Source organism: Anabrus simplex, chromosome 1 (genome assembly GCF_040414725.1).
Source record: "Anabrus simplex isolate iqAnaSimp1 chromosome 1, ASM4041472v1, whole genome shotgun sequence".
NCBI classification, from domain to species: domain Eukaryota; kingdom Metazoa; phylum Arthropoda; class Insecta; order Orthoptera; family Tettigoniidae; genus Anabrus; species Anabrus simplex.
In genome coordinates, this window is record NC_090265.1 from 1,062,048,745 (window position 1) to 1,062,070,852 (window position 22,108).

The 22,108-nt window shown below is 39.0% G+C and overlaps 1 protein-coding gene across 7 annotated transcripts in view; it reads left to right on the forward strand.

Annotated features, from left to right (window-relative positions):
* Nucleotides 1–22,108, forward strand: part of scrib (scribble) — an 884,084-nt gene that overhangs the window by 773,266 nt on the left and 88,710 nt on the right. For all 7 annotated transcript variants that reach the window (XR_011017587.1, XM_067137118.2, XM_068225382.1 and 4 more), the window contains one exon: nucleotides 21,997–22,096. Coding sequence is in view for 6 of the 7 variants with exons in the window: in XM_067137118.2 (XP_066993219.2) it covers nucleotides 21,997–22,096 (100 nt within the window). In the remaining variant the exon portion in view is untranslated. The remainder of the gene's footprint in view (nucleotides 1–21,996; nucleotides 22,097–22,108) is intronic.

The following is a 22,108-nucleotide window of genomic DNA, read 5'->3' on the forward strand; positions in this document are numbered from 1 at the left end:
TGGCCACAGCCACTTCCTCCCCATTCCTAGCCCTTTCCCATTGCATCGTCGCCATAAGATCTATTTGTTTCGGTGCAATGTAAAGCAGACTGTGTATTTTTTTTTAAACCTATTCTCGAAACATTTCCCCATTCATTCCAGTGTGATAGTCCGAATTTTTCAATGTTGAAATTGCCCCGAACACAGATTTACTCCCAGATAAAAGTCCTGTTGCAGCAGAACCAACATGGCATATAATGAGGCAGCCACCTTTACCTACAGGAACTTTTAAACCTCATCATCCCTCCATCAACAGCAATATCATTGATTTTGTGTGATTCCAGTTCACTCTGGTCTCATCTAAGTAATACACATCATGAATCCTCTTCTCTCGCAGTAGTAATATCGCTACTTTCCATAACAAATATTCTCCCATCATTACATTTGACATTCTCTGCATAGAATGAGAGCTCCCATTAAAACCAGTAGCTTCATGCATTATATGGACAAACTTCTATGTTGTAAGGAACTCGACTGTCATAAAATTCGGCGTAAAACATTTCTCGATAAAATCGTCAATTCCAATTACTTGTGCTGGTACTATGTGGTTTTTGTTTCCTGAAGAACTAAACTGCACACTTCCCCTTGCCTGTTCAGATAACTTGGCTTCTCAAACTACTTGTTTCACACTTTGTACTCCTATATCACCACATGCAAGGGCTGTGCGCTCCTGAGCTTTGGAAAATTTGCACAATAGACTCCCAGCATCTGGTTCACACTTGAAGAATGTGTACACTTTATAAATTAACTCTCTGGGCTGTTTGTGAAATAGTTCCTGCTGTTTCACTGGCTCAGCCATTATAGGAACGCACTAGATGTACAAAGAAATACACAATAATAACTCTCTAACCGTATGCTTGTTATTTTAAATGAATATACTCGTATTTTACTAAGGTTCTTATAGCTAGAAATGGCAAAGTGCAATTGGCGTTGATTGGCTGTGATGTGGGCAGGCAATTGCATGTCCATGGCCCATTGGCCATTAACACTGTCGCCAAGCATAGTAGGTTAAAACAATAAGTAGTGTGACCGATCTACAGAATACTAATTTTGCTAAAGTGTATTGTTTTTTTAAAAGTTAATAAATTTCATTCACCTGAAATGACCATTAATTAAAGCCTGGCATACAGCTCTGCCAGCATTGTCATCATTTCTGTTCATTTGGTGTATTGGATTTAATTATTCGCCATCATCTATATCAGGACCTCAGATTTGAATCATGGCGAGAAATGATATAATGGATGCAGAAATTATTTCACAGAACTGGAGTGTGCATCGTAGAGATTGGATAGGAATGGTGGGAGGGAGAGTATTCACTCTGCTGAAAGAAGAATTGGTAAACTACAAAAAAGTTAAAGATTAGACGCATGAAATTCTAGGTGTAAGGCTCATTTCTAAAGATAATAGGCAACTTGATGTCTCTGGAATGTACAGACTGGGAAAGGTTAGCACTGACGCTGATTCAGAATTATTTGATAAGATAATCAGCTATGTGGGAAACGACATGGAAAGGAATGTGATTGTAGCAGGAGATCTGAATTTACCAAATGTCAATTGGGAAGGTAATGCGAACAACAGGGAGCATGACAAATAAATGGCAAATAAGCTAATATGGGAAGGACAGCTGATTCAGAAAGTGATGGAACCAACTAGAGGGAAAAATATCCTGGAGGTGGTGCTGGTAAAACCATATGAGCTCTATAGAGAAACCAAAGTAATAGGTGCTATTACTGATCATGAAGCTGTTTTTGTCGTAGTTAAGAATAAATGTGATTGAAAGGAAGGTATTAAAAGTAGGACTATTAGGCTGATAAAACAGGCATGAGAAGTTCTTAAAAAGTAGCTATGAACGGTGGAAAACAGTAAATAAAAATGTAAACAGACTCTGGGGTGGGTTTGAAGCAATTGTTGAGGAATATGAAAACAGGTTTGTACCTTTAAAGGTGGTAAGGAATGGTGAAGACCCACCTTATTATAACAGAGAAATAAAGAGACTAAGAAGGAGGTGCAGATTGGAAAGAAATAGAGTTAGAAATGGCTGTAGAAGTAAGGAGAAATTGAAGGAGCTTGCTAGGAATTGAATCTAGCAAAAAAGGCAGCTAAGGATAACATGATGGCAGGCATAATTGGCAGTCATACAAATATTAGTGAAAAATGGAAGGGTATGTATAGGTATTTTAAGGCAGAAACAGGTTCCAAGAAGGACATTCCAGGAGTCATTAATGAACAAGGGGAGTGCAAATGTGAGGATCTTCAAAAGGCAGAAGTATTCAGTCAGCAGTATGTAAAGATTGTTGGTTACAAGGATAATGTCCAGATAGAAGAGGTGACTAATGCTAAACAGGGATTGAAATTTACATATGATAACAATGAAATTTACATTAAGATAAAAAAGTTGAAAACTACAAAAGCGGCTGGAATTGATAAGGTTTTGGGGGATATAGTAAAAGACAGTGGGTTGGGATATAGTACCTACCGTATATGAAGCACCTATTTGATTTTTGTTTGCAGGAAGGAGCTATACCAAATGAATGGAGAGTTGCTATAGTTGCCCCTGTGTGTAAAGGAAAGGGTGATAGGCATAAAGCTGAAAAGGACAGGCCAGTAAGTTTGACATGCATTGCATGTATGCTTTGGGAAGGCATTCTATCTGATAATATTTGGCATGTTTGCAAAATTAATAACTGGTTCGATAGAAGGCAGTTCGGGTTTAGGAAAGGTTATTCCACTGAAGTTCAACTTGTAGGATTCCAGCAAGATATAGCAGATATCTTGGATTCTAAAGCATTTGATAGGGAGACTACTGGTGAAAATGAGTGCAGTTGGACTAGACAAAACACTGACTGAATGGGTTGCTATATTTCTAGAAAATAGATCTCAGAGAATTAGAGTAGGTAAAGCTTTATCTGACCCTGTAATAATTAAGAAGGGGATTCCTCAAGGCAGTATTATTGGACCTTTATGTTTTCTTATCTATACTAATATATAAAGAGGAAAAGTTTGTTTGTATGTAATTGCTAATCTCAGGAACTATTGGACCTATCCTAAAAATGATTTTACTAATGTAAATATTCATTATCCCTCACGGACATGGGCTGTATTTTATTTTCAAAACAGTTCGAGGGGGAGACACGGGGGGAGATATAAAAATACTTGGGTAATATAGGTGAAATATCAAATTTGTCATACAAGGACAAGACAAAGCTTAATTTAAGCGCTTGACGTAAAGAACAAAACCTGGTAAGCTCTACAGGCCCGAAAACTGTTTTAGGGCCCTAAAACCAATCGTTATACAGATATTGGCACCAGACTACCCCTGCTCTAGGAATTGGATAAAGAAGTGAACTGCCATTACCATGGCAACATCAGCTCCAAGATTCTACAGCAGCGATATTATCAAAAATATATCACAAAAACCTTACGTGTTACAGACATGAAAAGTGGTATTTTGAATCTCCTTTAAAGATAAAAGAACATAAATTTTGTGTTCAGAAAATCCATTTAAGGGGTGATGGGGAGAGGTGAAAAGAAATGAGGAAGGATTTGAATTATTTATATGAGGATACATATATCTCAGAAACTGAAGATGTTACAGACGTTAAAATTGGTTCATGGAATCTCCTTTAAAAATTAATGAACACACTTTTTTGGAAAATCCACTTAAGGAGGGGAATTATTTTTAAAATGTGGGTGAATTAATGAGTAACTTCTTCTTCTTCTACATATTTTCCTACACCTGTCAGGTCGCGGGTGGAAACTATGTCACACATGTGGATGTGACCCTGTTTTACGACTGGATGCCCTTCCTGATGCTAACCCTATGTGTTAGGATGTAATTACTATTGCGTGTTCCTGTTGTGGTTGCTAATGTGGTGTGTTGAGTGAATATGAAGAGGAGAGTGTTGGGACAAACACAAACAACCTGTTCCCGAGCCAGAAGAATTAATCACTCGCTATTAAAACCCCCGACCCAGCTCAAAATAGAACTCAGAACCCTGTAAACCGAAGGCATCAATGCTGACCACTTAGCCCAGGAGTGGCGCAGTTCTTAAAATGAGTATAACTACAGTATATCTCATAAACTTCACATGTTACAGGCGTGAAAACTGGTATTTATAATCTCCTTTTAAAACTAAATAAAAACATATTTTCTGTTTTTGGAAAATCAGCTTAAGCTGGATATCAAAAATAAGTGAAGGAGTTGAATTCTCTTTATGAGAATACTTATATCTCAAAAACTAAGATGTTACAGACGTGAAAATTGGTATTTGGAATCTTATCTAGAAATATAGAAACCCGTTTATTTTCGACTTTGAAGAGGACTGTTTCTCATATTTAGAGTTCCATGTCGCATGTTCCAGATGTTGCTCTGCCAATAGCCTGGTCATCTTGACCCTAAAAGGCAATGCCACAAACGTGGTTTATAAAGAGGTTCTGGGGTAAATGAAATGCATTTTTTTTCGGTGAGCTTTTATACTTTAGATAATGTCAGATAATGTCTTAGTGCAGTACCGAGGAGGAATTAATTTTTGTCAAATTATGAAATCCTCGCGAGTGAAGCTGTGGGTAACAGCTAGTATGTATAAATGATATGAGTGAAGAAGTGGAATCAGAGATAAGGCTTTTTGCAGATGATGTTATTCTGTATAGAGTAATAAATAAGTTACAAGTCCGCCTCCATGGCTAAATGGTTAGCGTGCTGGCCTTTGGTCACGGGGGTCCCGGGTTCGATTCCCAGCAGGGTCGGGAATTTAAACCATAATTGGTTAATTTCTCTGGGCTGGGGTATGTGTTGTCTTCATCATCATTTCATCCTCAGCATGACGTGCAGGTTACCTATGGGCGTCAAATAAAAAGACCTGCATCTGGTGAGCCGAACTTGTCCTCGGACACTCCCGGCCCTAAAAGCCATACGCCATTTCAATAAGTTACAAGATTGTGAGCAACTGCAAAATGACCTCGATAATGTTGTGAGATGGACAGCAGGCAATGGTATGATGATAAACAGGGTTAAAAGTTAGGTTGTGAATTTCACAAATAGAAAAAGTCCTCTCAGTTTTAATTACTGCGCTGATGGGGTGAAAGTTCCTAAAGTTCCTAAGTATCTAGGTGTTAATATAAGGAAAGATCTGCGTTGGGGTAATCACATAAATGGGATTGTAAATAAAGGGTTCAGATCTCTGCACATGGTTATGAGGGTGTTGAGGGGTTGTAAGGATATAAAGGAGAGGGCATATAAGTCTCTGGTAAGACCCCAACTAGAGTATGGTTCCAGTGTTGGGACCCTCACCAGGATTACGTGATTCAAGAACTGGAAAAAATCCAAACTAAAACAGCTCGATTTGTTCTGGGTGATTTCCAACAAAAGAGTAGCGTTACAAAACTGTTGCAAAGTTTGGGCTGGGAAGACTTGGGAAAAAGAAGAGCTGCTCAACTATGTTATGTTACAAGTGATAAATACCATCAGCATCAAATATCTTATCAAATTATCAATTATGTAATTACAAGTCAGTAATCACAAGTCAGTAATCACAAATCTTAATCCCTCAAACCAAAGACTTGAACCAGATGGTTTTACAATGACATCATTTCTGAATAAGGTCTTAATTAACTGATTCCATATTGTAGGAATGTATTTCCTAAACATTCTGAAAAATTGTAATATACACTTTGTAAAAACATCAAGATAGACTACTACTATAAAGCATTGTGCTATGTACTTTTGACACAACCATTAATTAATTACAGCTAGCAGCTGATATGTTGTTATTCACGATAATACCAAAATTGTTACCCAACTTTTCTTTTTGACTGCTCCTATTTTTAAGTGTGTAAATGTAGCTGTATACTTACGACAGCTGTGTAGCTATGTGCGTACGACATAGGTGATCATAACCATCTTTGAATGAACACATTTGTATCATCTATCAACCTAATGATTCATCCATACAGTTGGAGAAGTTCCAGTTTACGCTTGGGTCAATTTCTAGTCAAGGTGAACACATTTGTATAAACTATCAACCTAATGATTCATCCATACAGTTGGAGAAATTCCAATTTACGCTTTGAACAATTTCTAGTCGTATGATAATTTTAATTGCTTCCTTGTCACAAATTCTGGTTTTTAATTAATGTACACATTTTAAATCTATGTAAATATCACCTAAAGCAGAACTTTTTGTAAAACAAATTTTTAAGCATAGAACCATTGTATTTAGTTCAAGTTCTAATGTTTAATTGGTTTAAGGACTTGACCTTAAGATTATTATTAGGTTGAAGATGCCCTAAACTAGGGCAAAACATGTACCTAATTAGTATATGTAATTCATGTAGGATTTAATCGCTACAGAATATAATTGTATTGAATAGGTGGACACAGTAAATTTTATTCTTGAAAGAATTTTACTTCAATACGGAACAAATATGAGATTAGTTACTTGTAAATTAATTCACACCCGAGAAACAGCAAGGCTTTGCAGATTTTCCGATCATTAGAAGTTTTAATTTTTGGTTCCCGTCATATTAGCTCCCAGCATCACTGTAACCCTTTCTTTACTTGTTAACTGTTTCTCACAAACTACAAATGCCGTACTACAAAGTTAATGCTGCACAAAATTCGAGTTACAGAGTATTTTTTGCTTCAAGGGAGTAAATGTTTGCTTCGAGAAATCGAGAAATTCATGTAATTGAATTTCAAGTAATAGAGAATGAAATACATGTGAAGAAGAGGATAAATGGCTGGGAAATTTAAGTTACTTCGAGATACTGAAAATTTGGGTAATGGAGGTTCGAGATATCGAGGTTTGACTTTACTTAAGTGTAGTATACTGTTACTACACTCATGTTCATAGAAAACAGAACACCTTGAAAGACCAACTTAGGAAGTTCATATTCACAGGACATGTTCATTAGTATGTTCTGCAGAAATGATTAGTATTTCAGTCACCTAGGTTCAGCATGTGTCCTGTGGCCTAGTAGGCACCGAGTCCTCCATGGGCACTGATAACTTGTTCCATGCATGATGGCATCGACGCATATAATGCACGAGTGGCGCCCTTAGGTATAACCATCCATGCTGCATTCACCTGGTTCCACAGTTCATCTTTGGTAGTTGGCATTGGGTTACAGTGCTGCACCTGTTGTTTCATCATATCACACACATTTACGATTGGCGAAAAGCCCCGTGATCAGGCGGGCCAGGGCAACAGTCCGACGTCCTGTGACAACAAGAAGGCACATGTTTGTGCAGGAACATGTGGTCACGCATTGTCCTGCTGAAATATGGCATCTAGGGTGTCGTGCAGAAAGGGTAGGGCTATGGGTTGCAGGATGTCATTCACGTGGGTCAAACTGGTCATAGTACCCTGGACACGCACCAACTGTGATGTTGTGTTTGTACCCAATAGCACCCCACATCATAAGGCCTTGAGTTGGCACTGTATGCCAATGCAGTCAGTGTGTTGCCTCTCCCCATGTCTGCGGTGAACCAAAAGTGCGGCCACATTTTCAAACAAACAATGCCTGGATTCGTCCAAAAACTGCTCCATTCCTGTCCCCAGTGACGTCGTTCCATACACCATTGCAGTTGAGCCTGTTTATGCACAATTGTCAAAGGTAGATGGAGAAGTGGACAACGCGCTGGTAACCCAGACCATAATATACAGCGACGGACTGTCACTCCTGATATTGTACGATGTGTTACACCATTCCACTGTTGCGCCAGAGCCGAGGAGGACGCAGATCTGTCCTGCAATGCTATTTGGATGAGGTGTCTATCTTCTCAGAGGGTGGTCTGCGTGGTGCGCCCAGACCCTTCTCTTCGTGTTCTAGGCCTTCTGTGAATCATTCTGTACACACCTGTTGTACTGCTGACACACTTCGTCCCACATGAGCAGCAATTTCCCGGATGGATGCATCACGTTCTCTCATGCCAATAATGCACCCTCTTTCAAACTCGCTCACTTGACGGTATGGTTCTCACATACGTCTGTGAGGCATGTTGCACATCTGCTCAAGTTACACTGATCCATTACCTTCGGTTTATAGTGACAAGAAGAGCCGCAGGCACATTTTACCAGTCGGTGGTGATGCGCCAAGATATCAATGTGGACCTTGAAGCTGAGGGCCAACATGGTTCAAATGCTAATTATTTCTTCAGAACATACTAGTGCACATGTCCTTTGAATATGCATTTCCTATCTCTAGTCTTTCAAGGTGTTTTGGTTTTTAGGTACATAAGTGTATTATTACTACAGATTGGAAGCATGTCCAACAAATGGCAGATAAACTAATCTGGGATAGACAGCTGAATCAGGAAGTGATGGAACCAACTAGAGGGACATGGTGCTAGTAAAACCAGATGAGCTCTATAGAGAAACTGAAGTAATAGACGGTATTATTGATCATGAAGCTGTTTTTGTCGTAGTTCAAAATGAATGTGATAGCATGGAAGGTTGTAAGAGTAGGACAATTAGGCAGTACTATGTGGCTGAGAAGAGAGACATGAGGGAGTTTTTAGAAAGTTATTATGATCAATGGTAAATTGTAAATAAAAATGTAAACAGAGTGTGGTATGGTTTTAAAGCAGTTGTTGAGGAATGTGAAAACAGGTATATACCTGTGTTAAGGAATGGTGAAGACCTGCTGTATTGTATCAGAGAAGTAAAGAGACTAAGAAGGAGGTACAATTTGGAAAGAAAAGGAATTAGAAATAGTTGTGGAAGTAAGGAGAAAGTGAAGGAAATTGCTAGGATATTAAATGTAGCGAAGAATTCTGCTAAGGATAATATGATGCCAAGGTTAATTAGCAGTCGTACACATTTTAGTGAAAAATGAAAGGGTGTGTATAGTTATTTTAAGGCAGAAACAGGCAGAAACATTTTAGTGAAAAATGAAAGGGTGTGTATAGTTATTTTAAGGCAGAAACAGGTTCTAAGAAGGGCATTCTAAAAAAGGATAATGTCCAGATAGAAGAGGTGACTAATGCTAACGAAGGATTGAAATTTACCTATGGTAGCAAAGACATTTACAATAAGATGCAAAAGTTGAAAAATGGAAAAGCAGTTTGAATTGATAAGATTTCTGGGTATGTACTAAAGACAATGGGTTGGGATATACAGTAATATCATATCTGAAGTACTTTTTTGATTACTGTTTGCATGAAGGAGCCATACTAAATGAATGGAGAGTTGGAAAGGGTGATAAACATAAAGCTGAATGTTACAGTCCAGTCAGTTTGACACTCATTGCATGTAAGATTTGGGAGAGCATTCTTTCTGATCATGTTAAGACATGTTTGTGAAATTAATAACTGGTTCAATTGAAGGCAGTTTGGGTTTAGGGAAGGTTATTCCACTGAAGCTCAACTTGTAGGATTCCAGTAAGGTACAGCAGATATTTTAAATTCAGTATGTCAAATGGACTGTATCACAGATGAGCTATCTAAGGCATTTGATAGGGAAGATCGTGGGAGACTACTGGCAAAAATGAGTGCAATTGGAATAGAGAAGAGAGTGACTGAATGGGTGGCTATATTTCTAGAGAACAGAACTCAGAGAATTAGAAGGTGAAGCATTATCTGATTCTGTAATCATTAAGAGGTGAATTCCTCAAGGCAGTATATTGGACCTTAATGTTTTCTTATCTATATATATATATATATACACTAGCAAGATACCCGTGCTTCGCTATGGTATTATACTGAAATTTATAATTGAATGCTTATCGTTTTATACATAACCTACCGATATTTGCGATCTGACTTGTTTTCTGAGAGATTACGCCATAATTTACGATCTGACTCGTTTTCTGAGAGATTACAGTAACGTTCCTCCCATTTTTCGATCTATTTTCCACGAATCGATTTCGTACTTCCCGGGCTAGGTCCAGGTATTCCACCCGGTCAGTTGGGTCCCTAAATCTTTGCCATCTTTTCCTGTAAGCATTTTTAATGTGGATCAAATCCTTGAGGAGATCTGGTGTGGTGTCGTCTTGGGTGCCTTGGCGGTACTGAACCCGCGGCCAGACTGCAGTTCGTAGTCATTACCCGTCCAGGTCCCGTTTCCAGCGCGGTCCGCACATTTTGATGATGGTCCAGAACATTATTATTATTATTATTATTATTATTATTATTATTATTATTATTATTATTATTATTGTTCTGGACCCCACAGCAAGATGCAAGACCTCTACTTGGCGGTAAATGACATCTGCTGCCATTGTCATTGATGACAGTATGACCAGCACCATTATCGCCCGTAGGCAAGTGGGCAGGATTTCTGGCGATACGAATGACATACTTTTGTGCATTATTGACCTTATTATAGAGGTGAACAATTGCACGGTCAATCTAATTCCTACTGTTTATTTCAAATGTGTTTAAATTTTTATTTATATGCCAGGAGAATCTACTGTAATCTAAGAAGGTTTTCCAAAGGAAAAGATGGCTCTTGAAAACGAACCCAGGAAAGATTAAAAATGATTGGTTTATGATCATAATAAGTATATTGAAAATCCAAAGCCTCTTTCCAGTCATTCAACCGGGTCAGGAATGGAATGATTAAGCCCCCAGCTAGCGGTGAGGATAGGAATTGTGCCTGCTGCCGAAGCCTGTCGCATTCCTCTGGGGCAATGATTAGTGAATGACAAATGAAATGAAATGATATTGGAGTGTGTTGCTGGAATGAATGATGACGGGGAAAACTGGAGTACCCGGAGAAAAACCTGTCCCGCCTCCGCTTTGTCCAGCACAAATCTCACATGGAGTGACCGGGATTTCAACCACAGAACCCAGTGGTGAGAGGCCGGCGCGCTGCCGCCTGAGCCACGGAGGCTCTTTTTAAGTACATTATGAACATTAAACTCAATTGGTCTCGCCTCCTTTTTCACCTCACTGCGGTTAAGTTGATTTACACCCCCTCCCCAAAACAGAAGGAAGGAGATTCCAAGTACCAATGTTCACGTGTGTTACCTTCAGTTTTGAGATATAAGTATTCCCATAAAAATTATTCACTTTTTTAACTTACTTTTTCACCTCCCCCCTCCCCTCCCCCCCCCCCCCGAGTGAATTTTCCGGCAAAAAATATTTGTTTCTTTAAGAGTAAAGGATCTTCTAAATACCGATTATCTTCAGTTTTTGAGATATGTGTCCTCATGAAACGAATTCAACTCCTTTTCACACCCGCCCCCAAAGATGATTCCCCCCCTAAAACGCGTCGTTTCATTTTTAAAGATCTAAATACCAATTTTCACAACTGTAACAACTTTAATTTTTATTAGATGTAAGTATCATCATACAATTAATTCATTTAATTTTTCAATTTTTTCACCTCCCCCTCCCTTCATTGGATTTTCCGAGAAGACCTGTTTCTTTAGTTTAACAGGAGATTCCAAGTACCAGTTTTTACGTCTGTAACATTTTACGTTTCTGAGATATACTGTAGATATCTTTCTACAAATTCACCCCAATTTGTCACTCCTGTTTAACCCCCATTAATTGGATTTTCCAAAAACAAAAAAATGAATGTTTCTGTATTTTTAAAGGGGATCCCATATACTAATTGTTAGGTCTGTAATATCTTCAGTTTCTGAGATATAAGTATCCTCATTAAAGACATTCAACCCCTTATTCACACTTTTCACACCTCCTATTGAGATTTACAGAAAGAAAAAAAGAAAAAAAAAATGTGTTCTTTTAGTTTTAAAGGAAATTCTAAATATCAATTTTTACATCTGCGAACTTTTAAAGTTTTGAGATATGGATACACTCATTTTTAAAATACACCCCCCTTTCAGCCCCCCATATTTGGATTTCCAAAAAAAAAAAAAAAAAAAAAAAAAAAATTCTTTATTTTTAAAGCAGATCCCAAATACCGATTTTCATGTCTGTAACATCTTCAGGTTCTGAGATATAAGGATCCTTATTAAAGGCATTCAACTATTTTCACCCCTTTTCACCCCTTCTCACCCCTCCTATTGGGATTTTATTTTTAAAAGAGATTCTAAATACCAATTTCTACGCCTGTAAACGTTTAGAGTTTCGAGATATAGTTACACTCATTTTAAAAGTTCACCCCTCTTTTCACCCTCCATTATTTGGATTTTCCAAAAACAAAAAAATATGTGTTTCTTTATTTTTAAAGGAGGTTTCAAATTTTAATTTTCATGACTGTAACATCTTTAGTTTTTGAGATATGTCTCCTCATAAAAGGTGTTCAACACATTTCCCCCCCTTTTCACCCCTCCCCCCCTCTTCATGGGATTTTCCAAAAATTAAAAAAATAGGTGTATTTTTAAAGGTCATTCCAAATACCAATTTTTATTACTCTGAACCTTTAAGTTTTTGAGATATAGATATCCTCATTTTAAAAATTAACCCCCCTTTTCACCCCCTCAGCAACGGATATCCAAAAATCCTCCCTTAGCGAGCACCTACATGTTAATATGAATGTATTCCCAAATTTTCATTTCTCTATGTCCAGTAGTTTCGGCTCGGCAATGATGAATCAGTCAGTCAGTCAGTCAGTCAGCCAGGACAAGTTATTATATATATATATATATATATATACATACTAGCTGCAGTACTCAGAGTTGCCCGGATAGTTTTAGAATGTTTACCCTTATGATTTGTATTACCAGTTAGTTATGTGTGAAGTGAAATGTTATATAATACATTTTTGGGATGTTGATTTTACCATCTATTATGTACTTTTATAGTTATTTAGATGTTTTTGATTCCAAGTTTCATATTATTTAATTTTCGAGTAAAACTTTGTCCTTGTGGAAGCTCGATTTGACTGGAGAGTATCTGATCCTTTCAAAAAAAAAAAAAAGCTATATATATGATCTTTGCGATTTCAGCTCTCATTGAGACCGTCACCAATCAGCCTTGTTACCCCCAAGAGTAGTGGATTCAACACTAATCTCGGTCATTTTAAGCTATTTACTATTAGGCCCATCTCAAGGGAGACTGAATGTGGACTTAAATGGTATCCAGAGCGTCTAAATTTGTCTCAGAGGCCCATAAACAATGTATTCGACATTAATATTGGTTATTTTCCATTAATTTTACATGTCATCCCCTCCCAACCACCCCCCCCCCCCTCCCTCGGGATGTTTCTTCTCCATAGTACTTTTTTTTCCAGATTAGTCATAGACATTGTTCTAAAAAATGGTTTATGTTTGTGGGTTACTGTAGTCACGTCCTAGTTCGTGAACCATGGGCAACGGCTGAGTGGCCTAGTAAGTGGTCCTGAGAGTCGGGATACCAGTTGCTATGGAATGGAGTGGACATCTCGGACATATTCTGAGTCATGGCCCTCCTCGTGCACAGGCGGCTAGGACTATACAATTCACCGGTGGTCCATAACCCGTTAGAGGAGAGACTATGTGCAAGTAGGGTAGCATCCTGCTTCATGAATTTACCGAGCTCAGAACATTTTTAGCAAGCCTCGGACCTGTGGGAGTAACGGAGTCCCACTCCCATTTGACAGACGAGGGACTCCTTGGAAACAACTTGGCGTACGAAATGGAATTCGATGGGAGCTATCAATATTAATGGGGCTTATGGAAGAAAGAAAGTAGAACTGGCTGAGTCAGCAAAGAGGATGCATTTGGATGTGCTAGGAGTAAGTGATATTCGGGTAAGGGGAGATAACGAGGAAGAGATAGGAGATTATAAAGTGTACTTGACGGGTGTTAGAAAGGGAAGGGCAGAGTCTGGGGTAGGGCTCTTTATCAGGAATACCATTGCACGCAACATAGTTTCTGTTAGGCACGTAAATGAGCGAATGATGTGGGTAGATTTGTCTGTTGGAGGAATTAGGACTAGAATTGTGTCCGTGTATTCACCATGTGAGAGTGCAGATGAGGATGAAGTTGACAAGTTTTATGAAGCATTGAGTGACATCATGGTCAGGGTCAACAGCAAGGATAGAATAGTGCTAATGGGCGATTTCAATGCGAGAGTTGGGAATAGAACTGAAGGATACGAAAGGGTGATTGGTAAATGTGGGGAAGATATGGAAGCTAATGGGAATGGGAAGTGTTTGCTGGACTTCTGTGCTAGTATGGGTTTAGCTGTTACGAATACATTCTTCAAGCATAAAGCAATTCACCGCTACACATGGCAGGCTAGGGGTACCAGATCCATAATAGACTATATCTTAACAGACTTTGAATTCAGGAAATCTGTTAGGAATGTACGAGTTTTTCGCGGATTTTTCGATGATACAGACCACTATCTGATCTGTAGTGAACTAAGTATCTCTAGGCCTAGGGCAGAGAAAGTGAAATCTGTCTGCAAACGAATAAGGGTAGAAAATCTCCAGGACGAGGAAATTAGACAGAAGTACATGGATATGATTAGTGAGAAGTTTCGAACAGTAGATAGTAAGCAGGTTCAGGATATAGAAAGTGAATGGGTGGCATACAGGGATGCTGTAGTAGAAACAGGAAGGGAATGCCTAGGAACAACTGTGTGTAAAGATGGGAAAAGGCGCACATCTTGGTGGAATGATGAAGTGAGAGCAGCCTGTAAACGTAAAAAGAAGGCTTATCAGAAATGGCTCCAAACAAGGGCCGAGGCAGACAGGGATTGGTACGTAGATGAAAGAAACAGAGCGAAACAAATAGTTGCTGAATCCAAAAAGAAGTCATGGGAAGATTTTGGTAACAACCTGGAAAGGCTAGGTCAAGCAGCAGGGAAACCTTTCTGGACAGTAATAAAGAATCTTAGGAAGGGAGGGAAAAAGGAAATGAACAGTGTTTTGAGTAATTCAGGTGAACTCATAATAGATCCCAGGGAATCACTGGAGAGGTGGAGGGAATATTTTGAACATCATCTCAATGTAAAAGGAAATCATCCTGGTGGTGTTGCGAACAGCCAAGCTCATGGGGAGGAGGAAAATGATGTTGGTGGAATTATGCTTGAGGAAGTGGAAAGGATGGCAAATAAACTCCATTGTCATAAAGCCGCAGGAATAGATGAAATTAGACCTGAAATGGTGAAGTATAGTGGGAAGGCAGGGATGAAATGGCTTCATAGAGTAGTAAAATTATCATGGAGTGTTGGTAAGGTACCTTCAGATTGGACAAAAGCAGTAATTGCACCTATCTACAAGCAAGGGAACAGGAATGATTGCAACAACTATCGAGGTATCTCATTGATTAGTATATCAGGCAAAGTATTCACTGGCGTCTTAGAAGGGAGGGTGCGATCAGTTGTTGAGAGGAAGTTGGATGAAACCCAGTGTGGTTTCAGACCACAGAGAGGGTGTCAGGATCAGATTTTCAGTATGCGCCAGGTAATTGAGAAATGCTACGAGAGGAATAGGCAGTTGTGTTTATGTGTGGTAGATCTAGAGAAAGCATATGACAGGGTACCGAGGGAAAAGATGTTCGCAATACTGGGGGACTATGGAATTAAAGGTAGATTATTAAAATCAATCAAAGGTATTTATGTTGACAATTGGGCTTCGGTGAGAATTGATGGTAGAATGAGCTCTTGGTTCAGGGTACTTACAGGGGTTAGACAAGGCTGTAATCTTTCACCTTTGATGTTCGTAGTTTACAAGGATCATCTGCTGAAAGGTATAAAATGGCAGGGATGGATTCAGTTAGGTGGAAATGTAGTATGCAGTCTGGCCTATGCTGACGACTTGGTCTTAATGGCAGATTGTGCCGAAAGCCTGCAGTCTAATATCTCGGAACTTGAAAAGAGGTGCAATGAGTATGGTATGAAAATTAGCCCCTCAAAGACTAAATTGATGTCAGTAGGTAAGAAATTCAACAGAATTGAATGTCAGATTGGTGATACAGAGCTAGAACAGGTAGATAATTTCAAGTATTTAGGTTTTGTGTTCTCCCAGGATGGTAATATAGTAAGTGAGATTGAATGAAGGTGTCGTAAAGCTAATGCAGTAAGTTCGCAGTTGCGATCAACAGTATTCTGTAAGGAGAAAGTCTGCTCCCAGACGAAACTATCTTTACATCGGTCTGTTTTCAGACCAACTTTGCTTTACGGGAGCGAAAGCTGGGTGGACTCAGGATATCTTATTCATAAGTTAGAAGTAACAGACATGAAAGTAGCAAGAATGATTGCTGGTACAAACAGGTTGGAACAATGGCAGGATGGTACTCGGAATAAGGAGATAAAGGCTAATTTAGGAATGAACTTGATGGATGAAGCTGTACGCATAAACCGGCTTCGGTGGTGGGGTCATGTGAGGCGAATGAAGGAGGATAGGTTACCTAGGAGAATAATGGACTCTGCTATGGAGGGTAAGAGAAGTATGGAGGGTAAGAGAAGTAGAGGTAGACCAAGTTGACGATGGTTAGACTCGGTTTCTAATGATTTAAAGATAAGAGGTATATAACTAAATGAGGCCACAACACTAGTTGCAAATCGACGTTGATTGTGGCGACGTTTAGTAAATTCACAGAGGCTTGCAGACTGAACGCTGAAAGGCATAACAGTCTATAATGATAACGTATGTATGTATGTATGTATGTATGTATGTATGTATGTATGTATGTATGTGTTATTCTTAAAAACCTGAAAAGAGAAAGAGATAGAGAATTATGCACAATGGTGTTTGCTGACAATGCAGCTATCTGGGGAGACAGAGAGGTAGAGGTACAAACTAGGCTGGGTGAATGGCTAGCAATGTTTTAAACAGTATCAGATGAAAATTATTGCAACAAAAACTGTTGCACTGAGAATGAGTAGGAAAGATACTGGTTGCCATATAAAACTTGATGGTGAAAAAGTTTAATGCTTACTGGTATACCTTGGGAGTATGATTTCCAGCAGGGGTACTGCAGTTTAACAAATAGTAAACAGAGTGGTTTGCTGTTCTGACTTGTACAACCTCGTAAGTCATCTGGTTTGGGATAACAAAGCGCCCATGGGAACTGAAATGACTCTGTATAAGTTATACTTTGTGCCCATTCTCACGTACAATCTAGAAACTTTTTTTTTTTTTGCTAGGGGCTTTACGTTGCACCAACACAGATAGGTCTAATGGTGACGATGAGATAGGAAAGGCCTAGGAGTTGGAAGGAAGCAGCCGTGGGCTTAATTAAAGTACAGCCCCAGCATTTGCCTGGTGTGAAAATGGGAAACCACGGAAAACCATTTTCAGGGCTGCCGATAGTGGGATTCGAACCTACTCTCCCCCGGATGCAAGCTCACAGAATCTAGAAACTTGTACACTGAAAGAGAGAGAAGTTAGTAAATTACAAGCATATGGAATGGAATTTCTATGAAGTAGCCTCCAAAAAAACACCCAGGGACCATGACATCAGAATGGATCTAGAAGTGGACTCAATAGAAGATAAGCTAAGGACTTTGATACTAACATGGTATGGACATATAAAGTGAATGCATGGCACAAGAACACCACATGCATGCCTAGCAGGAAGGGGTGAGGGAAGAACACCAGTGGGAAGACGTAGGTAGAGAAGGCTTCAGCAGCTGAGAGAGGATTTTTAGAGAAGAGGAGGGAATTGGGAGTCAGTGGTGAGAGAGAGAGAAGGCATTTGTGGACGGACGATGATGGCAAAAACTCCTTCCTTGCCACCCTACCGGCATGCTGTAGGGATATGATGATGATGATGACTAATCGCAGAATTAAGAAAAGAACAACTGGCAGGGATGCGCATGCGCACAAAACAAAGGCCAGGGTCAGTGAATAAAGCACCTGATGGCATACTGTGCCCATCTCCTTCCTGTGTGTGGTGAACATGTGAGGAGCTCACTCATAGGAAAACATTGCATGTGCCAGAGTAAATCATATCTGATTACTCTGTATTGTGCCTATATTGGTGTATAGGAAAACAAACATTTTTTTTATATGTAAGTCACTTTCAAGACAAGAATTCTTGACTCAAAAGTAAATATTAAAAGTGTCCATAGTCTGACATGATTGTAATCAAATGAGGCCAATAGAGGCAGGCCCCGATTTCAAGTAGTTAGCGCCCTGGGCAAACAATATTTAGCCGAACTCCCCACCACCGCTTGTTTTTCTGTTCCTCAAAAAAATTAATTATTTACAAATTAAAAATTACAGTTTTCAAGATTATGACTTTTAAAACAGCACATCATGAAAATAAAGTTAATTCTCATTATTATATTTATTAAGCTAAATAAAGTCAACAGCCAAATAAGAATCAGGCCGTTTTCCTTTTTATTTAAAAAGCCGTTGGTTCAGTTTGATAGTTTGTGTGTAAGTAAATAACTTTAGAAATACGACATATAAATTATCATTAATTTATTGTAATTTATTTCGATCACATTTAAAAATACAAGTTTTGTTTATAGGCTACTTGTATATAATACTGGCAAAGAAAGCAAAGCAAATGTATCTCCATACAGGGCATGAAGGTCCTTGGAGGGGTGGAAGGTAAAGGCTTCCATTACCCGTAACCTCGGCACTTGATGGGGTAGAGTGGTTAGCTCTATGCCTGGCCGCCTTTGCCCCCAGGAATTAACCTGGTACTCAGTTTTCGTGTAGGCTGAGTGAACCTCAGGTCTATGTGCACCTCCAGAAGTGGACATCTCGTTTCTTAAATTTCACGACTTCCTGACGGGGAATCGAACCCACGTCCTTCCGGGCGTACCGAGCACGCCTTTACCGCCTCGTCCAGGCAGCCGTTGTACATAATACTACTTTACATAAAATATTTTTTACTAGATTTTTTCCTGGCAAACTCTTGAACAATTCATCATAGTTGGTTTTCAAAGTTAAATCTTTTTCAGTGCACATAAAGATTAATGAGCTTAACTTTTCATTAAAAAGAGTTGCCCTCTTGGCATTTTTTACTCTGCTTAAAACTGAAAAATCCCTTTCTGCAGTACAGTTGGTTATTGGTAAGGTCAAAAACATCCTAACTACAATTTCAAGGTTGGGAAAAGTACTTGACAAATTGTCTTGTTTAATGTACGAGTAAGAATACACTTTAGGCAAGTTTTGGAATCCCTCGATTTTAATACACATTTGAAAGTGTATACACTCATGTACAAAATCTTGACTGATGTCTTCAGGGTACAGCGAACAAGCTTTCAAAACAGCGTTCTTCGCTTCTGATGATTCGGATGAGCAAGTTAGTGGTAGAGGTAACACTTGAAATCTGGAAGCTACGACTTCATATGCTTCTTTCCTTCTTGCTAAGTTTCCTATAAGTGTGTCCATTATTTTAAGGAACACATTATTTTTTAACTTTGTTCTTGCGTCTAGGTCTCCTTCAATCCCACGTGTTTCATCTGTAAATATGAAAGTTCCGTTTTCTTACTCTTGAGTAACTTGGATCATCACATCCACCTATTTTCAAAGCAGATTGCTCATATATACGTATGCCAAACTCATCCCTTTTCGCGTTGATGAATACTTCCAGGGTTTTCATTCTTTTACTCCTCCCTCAAGATTAAGATTTTCATACCGCAAGTTTTTTAGGACTCTTGTCAACGCATTCCAAAATGTCATATTTCTTCGTAACCTTTTACCAAAGCTCTGACAGAGTCTGCTCTTACAGACCATCTGGTTTCTGATAAAGATTTTATCACTGGCATACCGTATTTTGCCATGAATTGCTTCAAAATATTCCACCTGTACGTTGACACAGAAAATAAATTGTACAACTCCTGGACGAAGGCAAAGAAAACCACTGTGGCAGTGCAGTATTCTGCGGCAGCCGAACGAACAAGATTTAATGAATGTGCTGCACACGGTACGTATACAGCAAGGGGACTTAGCTGCTTTATTCGGGCTTGAAGACTTGAGTAAGCTCCTGACATATTGGAAGCATTATCATAACATTGGTTCCTACAATTCTTTATGTTGATTTCGAAACTCTCAAAACAGTCAACTACAGCTTTTTCTAGTCGAGCAGATGTATGTGATATTTCAGCCAGAAGCTTAATGAGTCGCTCTACAAGCTTTGGCTCTGTTTGAGGTACATATCGTAAAACAATAGCCAACTGGTCAGTGTGAGAGCAATTAGGCGTCGAATCTACGATGGGACAGTAGTACCTAGCTTCTTTTACTTCATCAGCTACAGTTTTAAGCACACAATACCCCATAACTTAAATAAATTCAGTACAAATTTGAGAAGACAGGTATGAGGTGTGCTCTTGACCTTTGTTACCATATTTTCTGATATGCTGGGCAAGGAAAGGGTCATATTCACTGATCAATTCGAGTCATCCAAGATACAAACCATTTGAAGTTGATCCTAAATCCTCATTGTCTCCTTGGAAAGAAACTATTCTTGAGATTACACTTCGACAGTAGTTTACCTCTTCTCCATACAGTGTAAACAGAATTTTATCAACCTGCATTAACTGTTTTTGTCTGGTTTGATGTACGTAGGAACATTACGCCTGTGATCATGAGAATGTTCATGATGTTTCAGTAGTTCGTAGCTGTGCTTCCAGACATTAAAACCGGTAGAAAAATATATTTTTTCATTGTCTGGATGAAATAAACAGCACTGAATACAGAATACTTTACAATAACCAATCTCTTAAAACAACGTCTCCATTAGGAAGAGTACTCATAAACATATTTTGAGACAATGTTCTTTTACCATCATTGTAAGTACGCAGAGATTTCAAAAATCCACCATTACGTCTTGTTTTGGGCAATGTTTAATAACATTCTCAACTACTGAATTTAACTTGACATTCCAAGTAGCAGGATCATCTATAGAAAATGAATTAGGTAAGGTTACTTCAGGTTGTAGGAGCCTCGGTGACTCAGACGGCAGCGCGTCGGGCTCTCACTGCTGGATACCGTGGTTCAAATCCCGGTCACTCCATGTGAGAGTTGTGCTGGACAAAGCGGAGGCGGGACAGGTTTCTCTCCGGGTACTCCGGTTTTCCCTGTCATCTTTCATTCCAGCAACACTCTCCATTCCCATTTCATAGCATCTATCATTCATTAATATATCACTTTGGGAGTGGCGACCCATCGTACTAACAGCCTATATCTGCTTCATTCATTACATCCCTAACCCGGTCAATGACTGGAAAACAGGTTGTAGGTTTTCATTTTCACCTCAGGTTGTGATTGTGAATAATGTTCCAAACAGCTGCTGGACAACTTCAGGCTCATCGTTCAATTTAATATTAAAACAGGGCTGATCAGTCTGTATATGTTGGGCTTGTAAGTATTCTTGTGTAAAGTTAAATGGAACCGATGATGAAGTCGAAGGTTTTGTTAAGTCAACTTGGCATTCCAATTCCAAGGTTGGAGTTGAACGAGTCAAAGTAAAGAACTTTACCATTTTAGGCACTTTCTTAAGTAGTTCAAGTTCATCACTCTGCTTTTTAACAGCGCGTGTTTTGTATTCAGCACCACTTAACTTTTTACTCGTGGTTAAATACTGAAAAACATGAAATAATCACACGAGACAATGAGTTGGCTAGATGAGATTATCAGGTTGATTGTGAGCGAATGTAAACAACAATACGCACACGAATTGTCACGAGCCAATGACAAACTGGGCAGTGGCTGTATAAACTAGCAGGGTTGCCTAGCCACCAACTACAATTGCCCACCCAGCACCCGCACAAGTTAAATAATGCCTTCTTATCGTTTGCAGTTATTTAATTTTTTCATAAAATATAAATATATAGATTAAATCCAGGTTTTAAAATTAGAATAGTTTAAAGTGTTTTATACAGGCTAATAAAATAATTGGAATAATTTGTGGAAAGGAAAAGTAATTTGAGTGTAATGAATTTAAGACGTAATTCACGCAGGCCATAATTACTCGATCCGCCGGCCGCCGCTCCTCAAAAACTGGCGCCCTGGGCAAATGCCCAGTCCGCCCATTTGTAAATCAGGGCCTGGATAGAGGTGTATAAAGGGATGTGAAGTGAATTGCTTTATTAACGGAGTCAACTGTGTTTTGAAGTCACATAATCTGTATTGAATATATATATTTTCTCTCTTTCAGAAAAGAAAATTGCTTCATTGTCAAGAGATGAACTGCAGTCCTGGGCACAGCTGGATGAAGCAGATGAAGATGACGAAGATATTGATCAGATGACGAGACGGTAAAGTGACTA